This window comes from Asterias amurensis, chromosome 5 (genome assembly GCF_032118995.1).
Source record: "Asterias amurensis chromosome 5, ASM3211899v1".
NCBI lineage: Eukaryota > Metazoa > Echinodermata > Asteroidea > Forcipulatida > Asteriidae > Asterias > Asterias amurensis.
The window spans coordinates 21505578-21527716 of NC_092652.1; the positions used below are offsets into that span (position 1 = coordinate 21505578).

The 22139-nt window shown below is 36.6% G+C and overlaps 2 protein-coding genes across 4 annotated transcripts in view; both read left to right on the top strand.

Moving 5' to 3' along the window:
* LOC139937566 (cilia- and flagella-associated protein 410-like) overlaps positions 1-14874 on the top strand; it is an 86379-nt gene extending 71505 nt beyond the window's left edge. Inside the window, exons 5-7 of one of the 3 annotated variants that reach the window (XM_071932770.1) lie at positions 2512-2688; positions 3014-3098; positions 11101-14874. In XM_071932770.1, coding sequence (XP_071788871.1) covers positions 2512-2688; positions 3014-3098; positions 11101-11205 — 367 coding nt within the window. In that variant the 3' untranslated portion in view covers positions 11206-14874. Of the gene's footprint in view, positions 1-2511; positions 2689-2992; positions 3099-11100 lie in introns of all 3 variants that reach the window. The other 2 variants (XM_071932771.1, XM_071932772.1) reach the window with 2 other exon arrangements.
* Positions 14875-19916: 5042 nt separating this feature from the next.
* Positions 19917-22139, top strand: part of LOC139937483 (lymphocyte antigen 75-like) — a 53488-nt gene continuing 51265 nt past the window's right edge. Inside the window, exon 1 of the mRNA XM_071932635.1 lies at positions 19917-20102. Within this exon, the coding sequence (XP_071788736.1) occupies positions 20057-20102 (46 nt within the window). The 5' untranslated portion in view covers positions 19917-20056. The remainder of the gene's footprint in view (positions 20103-22139) is intronic.

The following is a 22139-nucleotide window of genomic DNA, read 5'->3' on the forward strand; positions in this document are numbered from 1 at the left end:
ACAAAACAAAGATTGCACAACCAAACAGCTTTCAGAATGGGAAAGAGGACTCTTGATGGTAATATTGTGACTTGTTTTTGGGTGGTTGCCTTTTTGTAAAAAACAAGTCAACAGTTAATGTGTCCATTATGATCAATTTATTACTTGAATAAATAGTGCATGACAAGTGGCTGATGATGTTGATTAGAAAAAGGAGAAGTATAGAAACCATAGAAGAATGATCAGATTTTAGTTTCAGGCAGAGATTTGGTTTAACCAATGGGAGTTAGACTTTGGTATGTTAAACTCACAGCCTTCATTGACAAAAGTTAGATGTTGGTGAATGCGTTCATCGATTGAACGTTGTTGTGCAAAAAAACCATTAAGGAACGGAGTTCCCTTTTTTCGGGGAAAGGAATTATTTAACGTATTTAATTCCTGAATGATGTGTAACGCACTTCTGATTGGACGGAATCAAGCTAGGCACGCTGCGTTATTAACCAATCGCCCGTGGCTGTTTTGACTTCTGTCTGATTGGCCACTCCCTGTCTGAATCACCGATCTGAGACCCACAGGCCATCTACAAGACAACAAAAGACCTCTGATCGTTATCAACACACACCCCCCTCCATCAACACCCGAGGTGTTGATGATGAACAAGGCAGCTCCAGCCAAACTATGCCCCACCACGCCTTCCCTTGATTGCTAGTTATTGTGTCTCCGCACTCCAGAGGCCTGCTAATTTCACCCCATCTTTCCCCCCTCTTCTCGTCTCCTATAGGAATATAATAGAGTCTCGAAAACCCTACGTCCCCTCCGGTAGAGGTTAAGGAGAGGGGGTTTTCTTAACAAGATTCCCCCACAACCCCCTAAATTGAATATTATTTTCATTTTGGTTTCCAGCGACGACGTTGGTGTTTGAATCGTGCAACGCATTATTATCACAGCGTAGGTAATTTAGCAGTGAGACGCGTGTCTTTATCCATTAGTCATTACAATAGATGATCCACCTTCACCACACACTTCATCTCCCACTCCTCATCATCTCCATCTGCTTGCTCTCTTCTTGCGTTGTCGTCGTCATCGTTCCACTTTTTTCCCCTCTGGCTCTGGTGTGTGTCTTCAGCCTCAGCCACCACTACTCGTTGCCAAAACACGTGCTTGGTGATTTTCCGTTGTAATCCTGAGTAAATAAAGATCTCTAGCCAAAAAAAAAAAAAAAAAAAAAAAGACAGAGAGAAAAAAAAGGCAGAGATTAACACCCCCCCCCCCCAAAAAAAAGAACTCACAAAAATTAAAAATACGGCTAGACACCCAATGCCAATGGGTGTATAAACAAGAGAGAGTGAGTGAACAAAAAGTATGCACAAGTCAGTGGTACTGATAATGGTTTTTTACTTTTCCAATATGTCCCATGGCTACAATAATTTTAATTGAATTTCGTGTTTGAGCTGGTAGGGTATACTTAATGCAAAGATTAAAAGGGGGACTGTAAATGAGTGAATGCACTTTATTTATGTACCTTTCATTTGTTTATATAAATATTTTAAACTGGATGGCTCGCTAAATTTTATGAGGAGTTTGAAACTGTCTGAAGTGCTTTTTTATGCAAGTGCCTGTAATTAAGATTATCATAATTTTTGCACGGAGCATAATTTTTTTTTTTATTTATTATTGTATTTGGTGAAGGGTAGACTGAAAGCTAATTGGTTGTTAAAATTGAGTTTGTTAGGATCAGAAACAAAGGGCGGGTACAAACGTTCTGTCGCAGAAGACTAAATTAGACGCTGAAGTTAAAGCCATTATACACTTTCGGAACAGAAAAAAAAAATAGAAGTTCACAAATTTACAAATAACTTACAGGATTTGCAGAAGGTAATGGTAAAAGACTTCTCTTGAATCATTAGTCCATGAAATGCTTTACTTTTTGAGAAAACATTAAAACAATTATCAATTCTCGATATCGAGAATAACGGATTTATTTTAAACACATGTCATGACACGGTGAAACGTGCAATTCCTGCAGGCTGTCTCGATACGTTGACTTGTGTTTAGTGGAAGAACCCTAATGCTGAGTTAAATCCCCCCCTCCCAAATAAAAAATAAAAAAAATAAAAAATAACAAGTGCTTTTTGAGGGTTAAAGTGGCAGGCAGATCTGTGCTTGCCAAACAAAACTTTAAAATTAGTCCTATTACCAGTTTCGTCCACGAAAGACGGGCTTTAAAAAAGATGTTTAGTAAGACTGCAATGTGAGTCATCTGCATTGCATATAAGACATTATAAGTGCTCTTTTGGCCAGGTTAGATCATGGTTGAAACCAACTGGTTACGTCCTCTCATTGGGTTAAAGGAGACACACAATGCATCTTCAAGTGTCTCTCCACAGGACCAGGGCTTTCTCTGCTCAAGTCTCAGGGTCACTCTTGAAACAGTAAATTGCCACTGATTGATTTAACTGTCATGACAATTGGATTTTACCCGGGCCCGGGCTGTTAATGGTGCAGTTCAGACTGTGTGGGTTTTCTCTTCAGACCCAACAGATGGAGACCTGCGCATCTAGCCACAAGGGCATGCACGTTGACATCCTACGTGAGGAAATGTTGTGCTTACACATCCAAACTAGAACCACACCCACTAGCAATGTGGTGTGTCAAGGATGAGCATTCAGGCATGCTGGAATCAAGCTCTGGTGTTCTGAACAGCAGAGGGTAGGTTCGCGTCCCGCTCTTGACCCTTAATGTCCTAAAAGCAAGACACTTAACCATTCTTGCATTTTCCTTCAGTTGCTATGTAAAACCTTACATCCTGTGTGTTGTGTAATGCACATAAAAAAGAACCCAATACATTATCTTTAACAGAAGGGGTTCGCCCTTTTTTTTTTGCCCAGGTATGTTTGTCTGCAGATTTCGCCACAGCACATTGTTAAACTGTTACTTGGTTAAAAAGGTCTTATACTTGGCAATAGCATTTGAGAAATTGTATTCCTTTTGACAAGATTTTAACAATACGTAGTGTTTATGTTCCTTTTTGCAGCAAAATACGAGAGGAGCTCGGTTTGAAACCTCTCCCAGTTGACAAACTCTCGCCAGCTAAACACAGAAGTACAAGTAAAGGAAGAGTAAGTGCCATTTGATTGCCTTTTCCCCTGTGATTGAAGCAAATCTCCTGCCCATCTTCACCCTTAAATTTTTGTTGCCCCTTTTCTCTTGGTTCCAATTGAATTGAAATATTGTGGGGGGGTTTTATTCCAAAAGAAAAAAAGAAGGGAACAAATCAATCAGAAACCTCACTTATTATTAAGTTCGCACCAGTGCCACTTCCCTAGATAAATACTCTTACTGAAATGTATTCAAGCATAAGGAATAACCGTTGGCTTATTTTGGTTGTCACAATCAAAATAAGCTTGAAGTGGGAAGCTGCATAAAAATGCAGAACGTGCCTCATTGTTTTCACCAATCTTGAACATCATAACCATCAAAAGTAATGAATAATAATCTTTATAGTCAGATTTAATTGAAACTATAGGAAGGGAGTGATAAACTCTTCATAAGTAAAAATAATAAAATAGATAAATCAAATATGTATTTCCCTCTTTAAACACATGCTTCAAACTGAGATTTGTCTTTCCATGATTTTGTTTGCATTCAAATTGTCGAACAGTGCCGACTCGGCCTTTACTGGGCAAGTGCCGTATTGCGTGAGGGGAGGTGTTGCTTAATGGCCCCCGTATGGTATATCAATACATCCACTTCTTTTCACACTCCAATGGTCATTATTGTGGTAATCAGCACGCAATGGGGAAAAGAAATGAAGGAGTCACGTTTATAAGATAAATTAGGTGCCAAACATCTGCCCTGCTGTCCGCACCAGGACTCCAATGTGGAGTATGATCATCACATCCAGCATGGCCACCTGTTCTCATTTCTAGAGCCGTCATTAACAGCTACATAGATAGAGCCACGTGTGTATTTGCAACTACCTAGAGTGGATTACTATTGCTAAATGATGTGATCTGATAATTGCTGAATGCACTTTAAGGAGAATTGTGGAGGATGGCAGCAGAAGTAATGCAACGGTCCTATCTCTGTCTTCTGTTTTTAACTCTTTCGTGCGCCAAACGGTCGCTAGCAGACGGTTTATGTCCCTTCAGAAAAATTGTCGTAGAATGAATAATAAAGGTCGCATGGCCACACAGATTATCAGAATTTGAAAGAGGACTCTTGAGGGCACTATTGTGATCTGTTGTTTTTTGTAATTAAAAAAAAAAAAAAAAATTGTTAACAATGTGCCCATATGATCAATTTATCACAAAAATAAGTGGTGCATGAAAGGGTTATTATCAGTTTATGATGTCATATGCTTTATAGTCTGCTCTATCAAGATGAGATTTCAGTTTGCATTAATAAAAAAAAAAACTTCAAGATTTTAAAGAAGTTCTGAATTCATGTGGAAAAAGGCTTTCCATGGATTTCAAGCAAGACTGTTATTGTAAACAGTTTTGCCTTTCAGCTATGTGTTGGACATCATACATTCCGTAGGTTCATGAGTTAAACTTTGACTCTGGGTGCCATAATTGGTTTTAAATGTGTCTAAACGCATGTAGATACTCTGCGGATGTGAGAACTAGGTTGAGTGTGTTTGTACTGCATTGAATCAGTATGATCTACTAAGCAGGCCTGGGAATTATTTCAGAACTCTGCTAGTTGAAACGACTTTAATCTTCCCATGAAGTAACAAGTGCACAGATTTTGGGAGTTATAACTGTTTTAGCTTTGCTGTTTGGTTGTGTTTTTGTCTGTAAAACCTCTGAAGCCCTTTTCACACTATCAAACTTAAATCGAAGAAATAACCCCAAAGAAATTCCTGGGGTACAACCCACGCCGCCACCCCACACCACCCCCACCGCCACCCCACCCCACACCACCCCCACCGCCACCCCACCCCACACCACCCCCACCGCCACCCCACCCCACCCCCACCCCCATGTTTGTTTCTTGGGAAGAAGCTAACACTTATTATACTAACTCTGGTGTACCAAGTTATCTCACTTAACCCTACCACAATAACATGTACTCTAAAAAAGTAGTTTTGTTTTCTCTCTAAGAGTTTGCCAGGTTAAGCAATTCAAATGTGAAAAAGTCACCTAAATTTGTGGGGTACAATTTCCCAGAAAATTTGTTTTAGTGTGAGTCCAATAGCAGGATAAATAGAAAACAAGAAGAAATGTTCAGTTTAGATGGGGGAGAAAAACCCCAAAATAGGGAAATCCCATGCAGTCAAGAAGGGACTGAAAACCCAATCCACAAGCAAGGCTTTATCTAAGGTCTGAGGTGGGATTCGAACCAAGGTCCAATGAGGTTAAAAAAGAAATTATCTGAACCAACCCGATTCACCAAATAAACAAACCTATCATAAATATTTTGAATAAGTATGTATCAGCTGTACATCATAAAAGGCCTTCTTGCCCCTTGGTCACTGCCTTGGTGCCCTTGAAATGCTCCGGTAGAAACTTACTATCTCCCCATAGGGTGCCCTTTACCAAGGAGAAAATGCCAGTGGTGCCCTTGTCCTTTCAAAAACGAAGCATACAGGCCTGTCATAATATAAAACCACTTTTTTTGTCCCTTCACTTTAAAACAAAGTCAACAGACTATCGAGACTAAATTCATCAGTATGAGCGATAGGTTTTTCTGGTTGTGTAAACCAACTACTGGATGTATGAAAGATTAATAGCTCTTTGCCAAGTAAACCGTGTAGCAATTTGTTTGCTTAGAGCGGAAGAGACAGACTCTGAATCAGCTCTCCCGCTGAATTGTTTTAACACAGTGTAATTATGGGTGTCGGGCGTTTCTTTATTTATGGCGATGTTGAATGTAAACTGTGACCTATATTTTGTTAGCCTTCTGGCCTTCTTGGTGCAGTTGTGTTAGTTTGTAAGATCATGTATTGGCTTTTACTTCCAAGAATGTTTGATATTTTTCTTATTTGATCCAATTTAGAGCTCTTTAGCTATGTTTAAAAAAAAATATTCTTATATAAATTTGAATCTGAGGTTAAAAACTTTGGGTTAAATTCTTCTCCTAAAGACGACCAGAGCATACTGTTGGAAAACAAGTCCAGGGCTTACACCCTTTCTCATCACGGACTGTTCTCAGAACTTTTAACAAAAAATGACAAATTCTTAATGATATAAACTTGTACAAATAACCAAATTCACTTTGCGCTGAAAATCTTAACTTCAGACTTTCAGACTTTAAACTAAATTCAGACTTTTTTAATGCCTGCTTGGTGAATGTTTTTTTCCCAGATCTCTCTGATCTACTTCCCTTAATAAAAAAAAACCCTCTAAAATCTCCAACTCCTTGGGGGTATCGAAATAAGGGAAATGCCTCTATTTAAACATACCTCCTAAAATGTGGATCCCAGTGTCAGAGTTTCTTGTTGACAGACTCTAATTACCCCATAATAAAGAAAATAATAAGAAAATAAAAGAGAATAAATAGAGGAAACATCATTGAACCTTACCTTGTCTGAAGCATTGTGGATCCTTACTATGGTGCCATTTAAAATATGTTCTTGTATTGAGTGGTTTATGTTTGTGTAAATCTTTATTAAAAATGTTAAGACGGCAATACCTAGTGTTTCTATACTATACAGTTTTAAATATTATTCTGTGACTCACATCAAATGGATGAAAGTCAATAGAGTATTTTCTTTAAATCTCCCAGCCTGATCCTTTTCAAACCATGAAGGCGAAGAAGAAGAAAAACCCCACTAAAATAAAATAATAATTATTGTGTATGATTCATAAAGTAAATGTGTGATAGTCAAAAGAGTGTTATCTTTAATAATTTCCCCTCCGCCTGATCCTTTTAAAACCATAAAACTGAAAAAAGCTAGAAGAAAAGAAAACAAAATAACAATAATATTACTATAAAAGGAGAGAGAAAAGAATAACAATGAAAGAAATAAAAAATGGATGAAGTTAACGGATGAGTCATCAAATGGCTTTACAAGCAATTTTCAGTTTACTGCAGTCGTTCATCCTTTTTGAGCAAACACGCTTAAATTTAATTCACAAAACAGAGTTTATTTTGTGCGAGGAACAAAAAATAATGAAAGATCTTCTTCATTCAGCCTCGGCCCCAAGGGTTTTGGGATTTTGTATCAGGTGATTTTTTCGAACAATGGCTCTGTACTTTGGTCGTGGTCCTTCTCTGTTCGTGTACTTTCCACTAATTGTGACGCATCCTCTCCTCGTCGTCAAATTTGCATTAGGCATATCATGACGGCATAAAAGTATCAAGCTATACATTTCTTCTTCTCTTTGTAGTTTTTCTTGTCTTTGATCTTATGTATTTATGTTTTAGTACCATTCGGAATTATCAAGGCTGTTGTTTTATTAGCGATGTGTTTTTTTTTTCTCCACAAAATTTGTTTTCAAAGATTTTTTTTTTTAATTGAAATACAAATTAAGATTAATAATTGTTTTCTTTGCCTCGCCCATATTTTTTAAGAAAAATAAATAAAAAATATGAAGTTTAGAACAGTGAACACAACTGTCTACTAAATTATGCCCATGTCTGGGTATGGTTGAATTGTTTAAAGATAATATATTTAAATTTGAGTTTTCTGAACACCTCTTTTGCACAAAGCGACAAGAAAACAGACGACTACCTCTCGAAATTAAAATGAAGTGTGTTTTCCCCGCCATTCCTCACAAACAAGTAATGAATAATTAATTTTTTTTTAACAAGTAATTTGAATTGAATGTAAAAAAAAAAAACACACCACAGCTTGTTTCAATCGTGTAAGATGTAGCATGTTTCGTTGGGACGCCTTGTCGGCGACAATGGAGAGTCAAGTCCCACCTCTCAACAGGTGCTCAGACTACCCCCATTTATCGACATCATCAACATCCTTGTAGGACTAAAAACATCCGCTTTTTATCAGTACTACAACCCTGCCGCGCGAAGGGAGAGCTGTTTTTGGAACATTCCTGGGGAGGTTTTGTTTTGTTGAGCTGGTAGTTATTTTTTCTTTAAAGAGATAGTGTTCGTTTAGTAATCACTCTCTTAAAAATTTTGGTTTAGAAGACTACAGTAGTTTTTACTATTATATAGCATTTTGAGAAATGTTTCTGACAATATCAACATCCATGTAGGACTAAAAACATCTGTTTTTTTTATGAGTACGTACATCCCTGTTGCGAAGGGAGAGCTGTTTTGGAACATTCCTGGGGAGGTTTTGTTTTGTTGAGCTGGTCGTTCTATCTTTTAAAGAGATGGTGTTCGTTTGGTAATCGACTCTTAACATTTTTGGTTGAGAAGACTACAGTAGCTTTTAACAGTATATATATAAAGCATTTTGAGAAACGTTTCCGACATCATCAACATCCTTGTAGGACTAAAAACATACGTTTTTTTCTTATCAGTTCCTACAACCCTGCCACAAAGGAGAGCTGTTTTCGATTGTTCCCCCGGGAGGTTTTGTTTTGTTGAGCTGGTTATTTTATTTTAAAGGGAAGGTATACGTTTGAATCACCCGTGAAACTAATGACAGTAGAAGCGTTTGGTTGAGAAGCCTACAGGGGCAGCTTCCGATGGTCTGAAGCTTTTTAAGAGAAACATTTTCATCATCATAAACATCCATGTAGGACTAAAAACATATGGGGTTTTTATGAGTACATACATCCCTGCCGTGAAGGGAGAGCTGTTTTGGGATTTTTTTCTGGGAGGTTTTGTTTTGTTGAGCCGGTCGTTTTATTTTAAAGAGAAACTGTACATTTGGTCACTCTCTTAAAATTAATGGCGATATAAACTTTTGGTTCAGAAGCCTACAGAAGCTTTTGATGGTATGAAGTTTTTTTGAGAAACTTTCCGACACCATCAACATCCTTGTAGGACTAAAAACATCCGTTTTGTTTTATCAGTACCTTCAAAGGGAAGGCTAGGGAGAGCTGTTTTGGGAATGTTTCCGGGAGGTTTCTTTTGTTGTTCGAATTTTTTTTAAAGGGAAGGTGTATGTGTCGTTTAGTAGTCGCTCTGAAAAAATAAATGTTGATAAAAACGTTTGGTTTAAAAGCCTACTGCAGCTAGTATATGCTTGATTTTCACTATTTTCACAACAGATTAAAGACAATGGACACTATTGGTAATTGTCAAAATCCAGTTTTCTCACTTGGTGTATCTCAACATATACATTAATTAACAAACTTGTGTAAAATTTGAGCTCGATTGGTCATCTAAGTTGCGAGATAACTATGAAAGAAAAAAACACCCTTGTGACACGAAGTGGTGTGCTCTCAGATACTTGATTTCCAGACCTCAAATTCGAAACTTGAGGTCTCAAAATCAAATTCGTGGAAAATTACTTAAACTACGTCACTTCAGCGGGAGCCTTTTCACACAATGTTTTATACTATCAACCTTCTCCCATTACTTGTTACCAAGTGAGGTGTTATGCCGATAACTATTTTGAGTTAAGACCAATAGTGTCCACTGCCTTTAAGCTGCAATTTTCATGGTAGATTCATATAGAGAAAGGACACCGGTTTATGGACATAGTCTGTCACCTTTCTTTTTCACTGTGGAATTTGAAATTGTGAAGGACTAAATTGTAAAGTTCTTATCAGGAGTTATTTTTGATTTAGAGTCAAACATGAATGGTGGTGATTCTAAGGTTATCAGAAACAAAAATACTGAGGGAAAGAACTAACAGTGCCGCACACCATGTTGTCGTTTCGGATATTCAGTGTTGAAAGTTTCTATTTTTGTGTGTATTTTACTAGACAGATAAAAGTAAACATGTGGTTACAACAGGCGTCGTATTTTTTCCTCCAATAATCTGATTTCCAGTTGTGTTTGCCCTGAAGGAAAAAATAAATTGCAATAATCATTACTATTAAATGCCTTTGAGTTTTGTGAGCAGAAAAGAAATAAAGTCTCAGAATTGAAAATATGTTGTAGCAAATGTCAAAATTTATTGGTAAGTGTTGAAGATTCCAACCTTAATTAAAAAAAATATGATATAATTTAAGCACCATTTAATAATTTGTAAAACACGTACAAATTAGCTTGTTTTTTTTATGCAAATGAATTTCAAGTGCGAACAAAATATTTTCAGAAACACTCGCAAGTTTGTAAATACCTGCAATCGGGTACCTCATAATTGTCCCTCTTTTTTGGTTCGTTCTCTTTGTGGCAGCAGCTCCCCTGGGTTTTGTACACACTTTCCAAAATGGGTACCTTTACCCAATTGGGTACCTTTGTTACAGGTTTGCATGTGTAAATACCTCTCTACATTGAGTTTAACACTAACAACCATACAAAGCTTGTTGTTAAAGGAACACATTGCCTTGCATCGGACGAGTTGGTCTATAAAAAGCGTTTTTAACCGTTTTTTTATAAAATGCGTATGGTTGGAAAGATGTTTTAAAAGTAGAATACAATGATCCACACAAATATGCCTCGAAATTGAATGGTTTTCCTTTTACTGTGTGAACTAACACGGTCGGCCATTTATGGGAGTCAACAATTTGACTCCCATAAATGGCCGACCGTGTTAGTCGACGAGTTAAAAGGAAAACCGTGCAATTTTAAGGCATGTTTGTGCGGCTCATTATATTCTACTTTTACAACATTTTTCTACCCATATGCATTTTATAACACACGGTTACAAATGCTTTTCAACAGACCAACTCGACCGATCCAAGGCAATGTGTTCCTTTAAATCAACTTGTTTTTTGTTGTGTTCGAGTTTTCAGTTGTTTAAGATTTAGTTTGTTTTTGATGCAAATATAACTGCCATTAATAGTTCATTGTTTTAAAAGAAAAATATTGAAATGTTAAAAGTAAGACAAAGTCTGATAGCTTTTTACAATTATATTTTCCTTAATGCTGATTAAGTTTCAAAACTAATTTTTGCTTTTAAAGTCTCTAACTTCAATTCCCTTTAAACTAACCCCAAATCATCATTGCATTTTAAGTTTCTAACCAATCATCACTTTCATTTTCTGCACATCCACCAAGATTATTTTGTTTAAATTCTCTCATTGATTACACAAATACATGCTAACCCTCTCTTCACCCCCCGCCCATTTCCTTATTCTTGTCTTCCAGAATGCCAACATCCTGACCGCTGTGTTAACACTCATCAAGGAGCTTGATCACGACACCCTAGAGGTAGTAGCCAACGCATGCAAGGATCGCCTGGAGTCATTATGATCTACCGACCCCAGTCCCCCTCCCATCCCCCTCCGTGTACAGCTCTACCAACTCCCCTATGAGACCCCCCTTGAGACCCCCCTCAAGGAAGGAGCACCCCAGACACGCAGGAGACAACGGGATCGCCTTGACGTCCATATATAGAAAACTCCTTCGCGCTGAGATAACGCAACCTCCGGTGGCGCTCGAAGCGGCATGCAATTACAACCGACAATCAATACACAACGTGATGCTAGGGCCGTGTTCTTCGAATTCCGTGATATTTTTTCTCTCTCGGTACGTCGTGTGTTGTATTCGCCTTGAGTCAACTGGGAGTTTATGCATAAAGAAACAGAAGACAAATCCGAAGCTATGGACGTGTACTCTATCGGATGTGTGCATATAAATTGAAATAAATAACCCGTGTCCCTGTCGGTGGTTTGAAGGGGCCCCGAGTGCACCAACTCTGGACGGAGAAACCACCAAATTTACCCCCTCCACATTTCCCATATAAGTGGAGTTCAAGTTGATTGTTTTTTTTCCTTCTGCCGTTTTACTGATTCTGCCATGGGGAAGTGGGGATTCGTTGCCAGGGTTTAAGCAGTAAAAGCCTGTGCTATTCTCGGATCATTCACGACTAAGTGGAAACAAAAAAATACACTTGAATTAATTCCATTAATCTATCTGATGTTGTTTTTCAGAATGTTTATGGTCAATGGTGGTTTAATGCTATCCAGAGATGTACAGTATTTAAGTTAGTTGTAAACTATTATGAATATTTCATGCTGTTTTCCCCACTTCATTTGTATAATTTAAAAAATACCATTTGTCTTCATTACCATCCATGGTTCAAGTTTTCCTTAATCCCCTAAACTGTTTTAAAATGCCCTCAACTGTTTTGAAATGCTATGTTACCGTTCTTTCAGCTAACATTTTCTCATTTTCATAAATTTTTTAATAAAATGGCACCCATAATCCTAGCATTTTTAAAAACTTAGTACATGACAAAAATAATTAAAGGAATAGTAAATTGATTTGATTGAACATTCTTGCCCCTGTTTGTTTGTAGCTTGCAGACTTTTAGTTTAGAAAGTACGTTAAGGAAGTTAAACAACTTTGTAAAGCATAAAACGTCTCCCAATATGACGTCACTTAAATCCCCATGACTATGCAAAGATAATTTCACCATCAATATGAAATTCAACCCTCTCCCAAATGAATATATTTGTTACAAAAAGGCTGTCAAAATCTTTGTAAAGAAAGGAAACAAAGTTTTGAATTGTGTAGAGGTGTATTTAGAAAGAGATGTGTCGGTGGAAAGGGCCCTTTGAATTTAACAAATTACGATTTAGCAGAATTTACAAATGAACTTTGACCTTATTAGTCAATGAGACATTGGGAGTAAGATAGAGAAATTTGCTTGTTAATTAATAATCAGTAAAATTGCATTCCCAGAGTGAAAGAAAAACATGTCCTTTTAAGACTCTTGTTCTGAGATTAAGAAAAGAAAAGAAGACTTTACGCAAAGTTTAAATAAGACTAATGTCTTTGAAATAACTCTTTTTAGAGTTTATAATGAAGCTGAAACTTCTACAAGTATATTGTATTACAACTATTGTAATTCACAGTGTGTTTTATAGGGATATAAATCATGGCCAAAAACTTGATCTACAAAAGGTATGAAAACTCTTTTAAACTACACAACACACTTCCTCACTTTAATATTTACACACAAATGTTGAAGTTGCTTTTTGTATATTAGGATTGTAAAAATCATTGATCAACTCTTTCAAAAAACTTGTGAAAAATTAAGAACTGAAGTTAAAACAAAGTTTCATTGATTACACTGACAGAGTGCACTCTTTTTGTGCAAGTGAAGTTGGTTTAGAAGCTTTCATATGTTTTTGTATGCAAAATCAGTTTGGTCATACGAATACTTCAATGTTTTTTCCATCACAACTGGGTGTAACGGTTACTTAAAAGTTTCTTTTCCGTCAAGGCCACTTAATAACTCTGTAAATACACCTTGATGTAAATACATTTAATATCAAATTGTTGAAAGGTGACACTGTATAAAATACTGTTTCTGTATCCAGTATGAGATATTTCTACTGTGAAGGTTGTGTAAGGTATTGTAATATTTGGTATTGTTGAGTTAAAATAAAATAAAATAATAATAATAATGTTGATATCCTTCAGTGTAATTAATATTTAAAGAATATTTTTTGACAAACAATTTGGAGCTTATTGAAATTGGATATTTAAATTGCAGTAGAATTTAGCTCTACAACTTTTAAAATAAGTCTATGCGCAATTGTAAGGCTCGCATGGTTCTGCCTTGTTTGAAAGATTTCAGTTTGGTTGTTCTTTTACTCTTGGAAAACGCCTCGAGGAGAGTCAAACTTAACGGAAGTTTTTGACTAACGTGAAGATCCAGATTTGTCCAAAATACCATAATTCTTGGTTTTTCCTGATAGCCCGAGGATGTACACACAGTATTTATCCTCGGCTTCCAATATGGGTCATGTCAGTCATACCATAAAGAACTGCCACCAACAATACCCCCCCCCCCCAAACAGGTCTTGGCAGCGAGCCTGATCTGTAACACAATCCAGTTTACACAGGGCTAGCAATCTCCTCCGAGAGGTTTCCTAAACCCCCCTCTTTTCCACAAATCCCGCGGGGAAGTTTTTCCCTCAGATGCAAGGCGTTTACTTTTTTGGGGGCGAGAGGAGGCACATTGAAGAGTGCAACGCCACTCAGGCTTAAGCGTAACCCGAGTTCCTGACACGTGTTTGAGTTGGAATCAACACTCTCCGGTACGATCGTTGGTTTTCATTATTGGTCTGTGTTTTCGGAGAGGGCAGCTGTGGGGGGCAAAGTCGGTCCGTGGAGGGGGAAATTGATTACGGAAATTCAGAAGTGCGCTGAGGTCTCCTGGCGATGTTTGCTTTACTTTGCTTTTCTTTTCCCCGTTTCCACAACTCTCAGTGCATCTGGGGGTTTCTGTGAAGCACAAAGCCCAAATATTTCTGTAGGGAATTTTTTGGAGGGTCTTTTTTTTTCAGAATAATAGCCGAAGGAAATGTGGTTAGCTGAGACCTGTTAGTGTCCACAAAGCAGCCATTTTGACAAAAAAATACTCATTTATAAACCGTTTTGATTCACAAAAGAGGGATGGTAAATACATGCAACTGGTTATTTGGTTACGCTGACTTGTGGGGAAGATCAGAAAGACCTAACAATAGATACATTTTATGTCCATCACCCGCTTTCAGTGGCTGGACGTTTTCTTTTTCTTTTTCAGTGGTCTCTTATTGAAACACCACAAAATGATTGATAGACATGTGTCTGCTGTGACTACACATTGTTTTGTAATGGACATATGTTAACAATAACTCATGAGTCACTGGAAAAAAGTCTGTGGTCTTCTGTTAACAAATGAATTTATTATTATTATTAGGTAATGGAAGGTAATGACTACCAGCTTCCTATTACTCACAAGTTGTGTCTTTCATAAATCTTTCACTCTGTAGAGCGTCTCAGCAGAAAAAATATCGTATTTGATCTGAAAAGTGGCATTTGTTTTTATCAAGTAAGTGTTTCCGTTGGTAAATAAAAAGCAAAAAATAGGCAATGGCGTGAGGTTTCAACCCTAGAAGAGTTTTTTTTGAAAGCTAGAATAAAACTGTAAACAAAAAGGTGGATTTTAATTTCCTGTTCAATCTAAAGACTTAAAAAGTCTCTTCAATATCTTCGCATATTAGTACATTTGTTTTTTTTGCTAAGGTTTGCTTTTTTTCCTTTTTTATTGTAAATTAAGACATGACGCTAGCAAACAATGATTTTAAGGAGGACCTTGTTTATCCCCTCTAATCTTGAGAAGATTGAGAAAGAAGAAAGTAATGAATTTTAAAGACCTCATTATCCATCTTCTTACCTTAGAAGGTCAGGCTTGTGAATTACAATTTCGCACCCTACTTTAGTTCATATGTGGGTGAAGGGGCGGGGGGCGGGGGGGGGGGGGGCACATCTACATCAAACTAATATGAGATTTAGAGCCATGGCCACAGGCATTAATATCAATAATATCAATGTTGCACAACTGTACTTTTAAATTCTGTGTTGAAATGAAACCCTGATTTCATAAAATTAGACAAAATTGCTTGTCAAATTTCTTCCGCTAAGTTAAGGTGAGCCCATCACAAATACATGTTCAGCAGGTATCCTTTTACTACGTGCATGGCCAAATTTCATATAGAAGATAGTACTTAGCAAATTTAGTAAGCGATTCTTGCTCAAACAGTGCACATTACATGGTATTTTGGCTAATAGCCTGTTTTGGCTTAGCATGAACTGTCTTTACCCAGCAATTTCATTGTTGTTGCTTTACACTTTTGACCCAGATCATTTCTAATTCAAAGCAATTTGGTTTACTTAGTTTGTTGTTAAGCAGGACGCATTGGAAACCAGCTACAGACAGCACTCTTTACATAGTATTTGGCTGGTAGACTGATTTAGCCGAGCAACACACCACGCTATTTAGATGTTAATTTCAAGATAGTTAATTTTTAGTCCCATTCTTGTGCCACTTCTCTCACACCTTTGATTGATTTACACCGAACCAATCACAAGTAGATAATTTATGTATTATTTATAAATGATTAATGCATAGAGTTTTCACGTTAAATTTTCACATTCCGTCTTTTGACTAATTGGAGAAACTTGAGCTTTCCTGCACATTTGAAGTAGACAAATTCTAATTTGTTTGTCATTTACATTCTGTCTTGAGGCAAAATAATATGGTAATTTTGCAATTATTATTATCCAATAGCAATTGAAATAAAAACAGGAACAATTTTTTTTAAAGTACTGTTTGAAAATTGTTATGGCAGACTGTAAAACAAGTTGAGAATACATGCTGTATTATTAGAAAAATTAAAAAGAGTGAAATAAAGATCCTTCCACTTGGTCCTGTGCTGCTACTAAACCGGAAAGCAGCAAACAAACAAATATCCCTTATGAAAGCTAATCACCAGCTCGGCACAAGCAATGGCTCAGCTTAAACACAAGTTATGAAGTGCGGATTTGCCCTATTTGCAATATCTATGGAAATCATTTGACACCCTCCCCTCCCTCACAAAAAAAGCTGTAACTTTCTTCAGTTTGTGAAATGGTGCACCTGTGTATGAGAACAAAGAGGGCGCTGTTGCAAAATTGTGGTATATCATTATTTGTATTGTGAGCAGCAAACGGGAGTTACATACTGTATAAATTTGTTGATAGAGGGGGTACATCATATTGCAAAGACTTCCTCAAGAGAGTGTGTTTTAGTATTACTTGCCCCCTTTTTTTAAAGCCAGTCTGATTGTCTACATATAATGTTAATTATTGTTTGAACATTTCATACATGCTTTTGGAATAAAAATTTGGGTTTCATTATGTGATTGTTTCTCAAATATTAGTTTTGATTTTTTTCTGATGCACAGTTATAGATAACAAGGTTAAAATGCTTTGATGTTAAAAAATAACTTAAATAAATAAATATAATGACAATTAAAAAAAGATGTCTTTTGTATTCTCAGTGATGCTTAAAGGCAGTGGACACTATTGGTAATTACTCAAAATAATTGTTAGCATAAAAGCTTACTTGGTAACTAGCAATGGAAAGCTGTTGCTAATTAAAGACAATGGACCCTTTCGGTAAACAGTGTTGTCCAAGACCCACACTTTGTGTACCACAACTTCTATATCAAATAACAAACCTGTGAAAATTTAGGCTCAATCGGTCATCGGACAAACATCGGAAAAGCCCACCCTTGTTTCCCGCGCATTTCGCCATGTCATGACATGTGTTTAAAATAAATCCGTAATTCTCATGTTTTGCTGTTTTCTCAAAAAGTAAAGCATTTCATGGAATAATATTTCAAGAGAAGTCTTTCACCATTGCCTTCTGTAAACCCTGTAAATTATGTGTAAATCTGTGAACTTTTATTTTTTTTCTGAACCGAAAGGGTCCAATGGCTTTAAAACATTGTGAGAAGAGGTTCCGTCTGAAGTAACATAGTTTTTGAGTAAGAGGTAACTTCTCACTCAAAACAATTAAAAAACTATGGCTGACGAAGCCTTTTGTTTATGCAAAGTACACAAAGTTATGCAACAATACAAGGGTGATTTTATTTTCATTTTTTTCTTACAACTTTGACGACCAATTGAGCCCAAATGTTCACAGGTTTGTTATTTTATGCATAAGTTGGGGTACATTAAAACCATTGGACCCTTTCGGTTCAGACAAAAATAAAAAAGTTCACAGATTTACAAATAACTTACAGGGTTTACAGAAGGCAATGGTGAAAGACTTCTCTTGAAATATTATTCCATGAAATGCTTTACTTGTTGAGAAAACAGCAAAACGAATTCTCCTTAACGAGAATTACGGATTTATTTTTAACACATGACACGGTGAAACGCGCGGAAACAAGGGTGGGGGTTTTCCGTTGTTTTTTCCCGACTCCGATGACCGATTGAGCCTAAATTTTCACAGGTTTGTTATTTGATATAGAAGTTGTGGTACACAAAGTGTGGGCCTTGGACAACACTGTTTACCGAAAGGGTCCAATCGCTTTAAGTGAGAATACTGCTGGTCTTTGACAATTACCAATTGTGTCCAGAGGTCCCTTTACGAAAACATTGCACGAATTGTACGCATTGAATGTTTTAAAAATGTAAAGATTTTGCTGCCAGCTTCCATGAAATGGTCATTAATGCAAATAAATATCCTTAATCCATTTGTTTGACTAATGCACTGGATGTATTGTAAAAAATGCTGCTGTTGAGGTGGTGATCATTTGTAATAAAAAGCTATCAAGTACTGTTAAATGTTTCCTAAATTTTGCTTTTGTGTCCCCTCTTATAAACTTGACAACTGTTAAACCATTTCTTTACCAAAGGCGACTTTTGTCAACTAAGCTTACGTAAAACACATTTGTTACAAAGCTGTAGTTGGAAAGAGAAGAATAAATTTGTCAATGGTTGTAGAATGCACCTGTTTTTAGGGCTTATTTCATTCAAAATACATCAAATAAGTCTAATGGTGATGATAGTAGAAATATTTATGACTGAAATGTCATACTTGGTGAGAAATAAATAATCTAATTTTGCGTTTGGAGTTTATCGCTCAGTGAGCGTTTTGTTCATTTTTTGTTTGCATCGATGTCATGCAAAATGTGTAATCGTTTTTTTACTATTTTCTCGTGACCCAGATGGCCGATCGATCTCGAACTTCATGTTTATGTATGGTGGATTATATAGAGTGCTTACACTGCCAGCAACTATTTTGTTAGCAAAACCAATTCTTTAATGTTCCATTAATTTAGTTCTTCAGATGAAAAAAAAAAGCGATGAAACTCAAGAAACAGAATTTTTTTAGAGAAGCAAAACCAGGAAACTGATCTCAGGTGATTGCTGTGTTGAAAAGTTATTTAAAAAAAAAAGTAGGTGAAAGATATTTTAGTGTCTGGAGGTACCAAGGTTGATGCATTGAACTTTGCACCTTGCCAGCCCATAAAGAATTGATGGGGCAATATTTAAAGGGAAGGTATATACATCTGGTAATCGCTCTTAAATTTAATGTCAATCAAATCTTTTGGTTAGAAGCCTACAGAAGCTTTCGATAGTATCATAAGCATTTTGAGAAACTGTTCACGTTGAAGTAATGTGGTTAATGTAAAAAGATAGCAGATTTATGCCTCAACATCTTCTCAGATTGTGAGTAACTATTAGGGATTATTCTTCCTACGTGGACTATTCGCTCTGAATGTTCAGCGATATCTAAAAAACGAGACCACCGTTTGTAATAAATTTTGTTATCTTTGCCTAACCCCTGCCACCTTACTCCAACAACTCATTTGCCTCATCTTTTATAAGGCGAATCATTAAATGTTGTGAAGGATGTGACTTTTATTAAATATACCCTCCCCCCAAAAAAAAGAAAAAGAAGAAAAAAAAAAGCGAAAAAAAAGCAGAAAAAAAAGCTACACATTATCCAATCAGCAAATAAAAACAAAAATAATATCCTGTCTTTAAAGTTTTTTGTCTTCAAAGTTCTTTGTATGTTCCCTCCTTGTTTTAGTTTATACCTCGGTATCTTTGTGTTTACATACAAACCCTCTCCCTCTGTTCAAATCAATCTTCAGCAACTCATGACCACATTCTTTATAAGGTGAATCCTCACATGAGTTGAAAACGTGACTTTTATGTAACCGCACTTAGTTACCTGTTCATATGTTTGTTGTGTTGTCATTTAGCCTTTGAGAAAGACTCTGCTAGGGTAAAATTATTTTTGGTTTTTATGTAACTTGGTACCCCCCCCCAGGAAAAAAAAAAAAATTATCATAAAAAAAAAGATAAAACAAACAAATTATCAACTCATCAAATGAAAACAAAAAACTCCATGTACCCTCACGCACCCCTTTCTTGAATGTGAAGCCCCCCTCCATGTTTTATACCCCTCCCTTTATCATTGTGTCTACACCCACTCTGTTTAAAGGAGAGAACTCTCTGATTGAGTAGCAACTGGGCAAGTAATCAGCCCCCGATATCAGGTTAAATAACTGATTGATTATCACTGGTTATTTACTTAACGGATTCTGGTTATGTCAGAGAAATCTTTGGGGGAGTACCAAGAAGTTAATTCCCTCCTGGGGTATTTTTCCAGTCAGTCCTGGGTCAGGTTTAGCTCCCACCAGAGAGTCCCCGCTATCAGGAAAGTAGTGGGTTTCTGGGTATTAGACTGAAAGAAACTTGTTAGTTTCTCTCTCCCACTAGTGTCCGATTCTTGAAGATTTTGTGCAATTTTTGGGGTGGAGAAACCATGAACTGGTTCCTGCTCTCAGTTTTGCTGGTGGTCACGCCAACGGGTAAGTTTGATTTTGATTTTTTTTTTTTTATGTGATTTTAAAATTTGTGTTTCATTTTAGGCCAGACAGCTTAAGAACAAGTGTTTTTACTTACTTAACTTTTTAAAGTTTCAGTTCATGAATTCAAAGCTTCAAGCTCGCCAGAACATGAAACTAGGAAAATTGGGATGGATTAATGATCCAGACCATGTCACCACCGATTAACTTTTAAGAAGGGTATTATGCTAAATTCAGCTTTAAATGAAACAGGTAGGCCCAGTTTTGATTAGACATTTGTATGCTGAGATCCTTTAATCTAAAACTTGTTTCTGTGTTTTACAAGTTTTTTTAAATCTCCATTTTGTTCTCTGTCTGAAATACTTCAATAACTTTGCTAGACATGCAACTTCTCATCAGCGTGTCAGCTGATTTCCTTTTTTCCTCTTGGTTTTGTCTGTGTGGTGTGTCTAAGAACCAAGTGGTCAAGTGCACTGGGCTCAAGCTCTAGTGTTTCTGATCAGCAGAGTGTCCAGGGTATGAGTCCCAGTCTTGACACCTGTGTCTGAAGGACCGAAGCAATAGTGGTTAAAACCACTATTGCTTCAGTCCATTTAATGGGACGTCCCAGTGTGTTGTGTAATGCATGTACATGTACATTTAGTAGATTACCCAGCACACTTACTATCGTAAAGAGAAGGGGTTTGCCCATCAGTGTTTCTGCCATGGCTGCCAGCATTATTGCACCTCACCTTGTATCCCTTTTGAGATGTTGTATTGTGTTTGCTTTCTCTCTTCAAATTAACAAGGCCTCTCTGATTGTCAGCAACAGTTGTATCGTTTATGAAATACATTGTGTATTAAAAATGTACACTTTTATCATTCTGTGTTTATGCACTTAAAAATCCAAGTTCAAAGCTGATTTAGTCTTTTAAATAGGACAAAGTACGCCTTAATAGTCTGTTCTAAAACTTTTGAAACCAAAAGAACATAATTATGTTAAACACAACTCAATTGATATACTTCTGTGGGTTGCAATTTTGTTAAAAATTAAAAGATTCTCATTTAAGAAGTAACTATAAATACTAAATAGTAAACTTGCGGGTACAACCATGTATAATATCTTTTTGATCACTAAAGTGACACGTTGCCTTGGACTGGAAGAGTTGGGTCTATGAAAACCGTTTGAAAACCGTTTGTTATGAAGTGCATTTATGGTTGGAAAGATGTTGTAAAAGTAGAATTTAACGACCCACACAAAGATGCCTTGAAATTGCGTGGTTTTCCTTTTACTTTGTATACTAACACGGTCAGCCATTTTGGGGAGTCAAAAATTTGACTCCAGAATATGGCATGACGTGTTAGTCCACGACGTACTGTAGGAAAACCACGCAATTTCAAGGCACTATTGTTTGGATCAATATTATTCTACTCGGTAAAACATCTTTCCAGCCATATGCATTTTATAACAAAGGGTTTTCAAACGCTTTTCATAGATCAACTCGCCCGATCCAAGCTCACCTTATGAAAGTTTATTGCCTTGAATCATGCTTGAATTTACAAGGTTGTATTTGTTTGATAACAACGTTTGAAGGGGGCTGGGGTAGGGGCGGACCGAGGGTAGTTTTGGGGACAGCAATTCTTTATCTTGTGTGCATTTTGTTTTATGAGACCCTGAAGGGGGATTGAAATTATCAGCTGATAAAAGATTATTTAATCCAATTGTTTGCATTGGACACTGAGTGATGACTAGGCACACTACAAAGGGTAATTACTTATTCCCTGCTGAATTTTGTAATTTTTGCTTCTTTAATGGGCAAAGACTATGAAGGAGTCATTAATTACATTTATATTGAAGGTAATTTAGATTTCTTGAACCGTAGCAGTAATAGTTTTGTTGGCCGACTTTCAAATCCTCAAGTTGAAACTTCATAAACTTGTTTTTTTCCAGTCCTTGTTTTGAAGCCTCTTTAAGTAACAAAACAATGATTTAATATTGTACTTTGATTTTATTTTTTATATATTTGTGATTCTATAACTTGTATTTGCAATACTTACAAT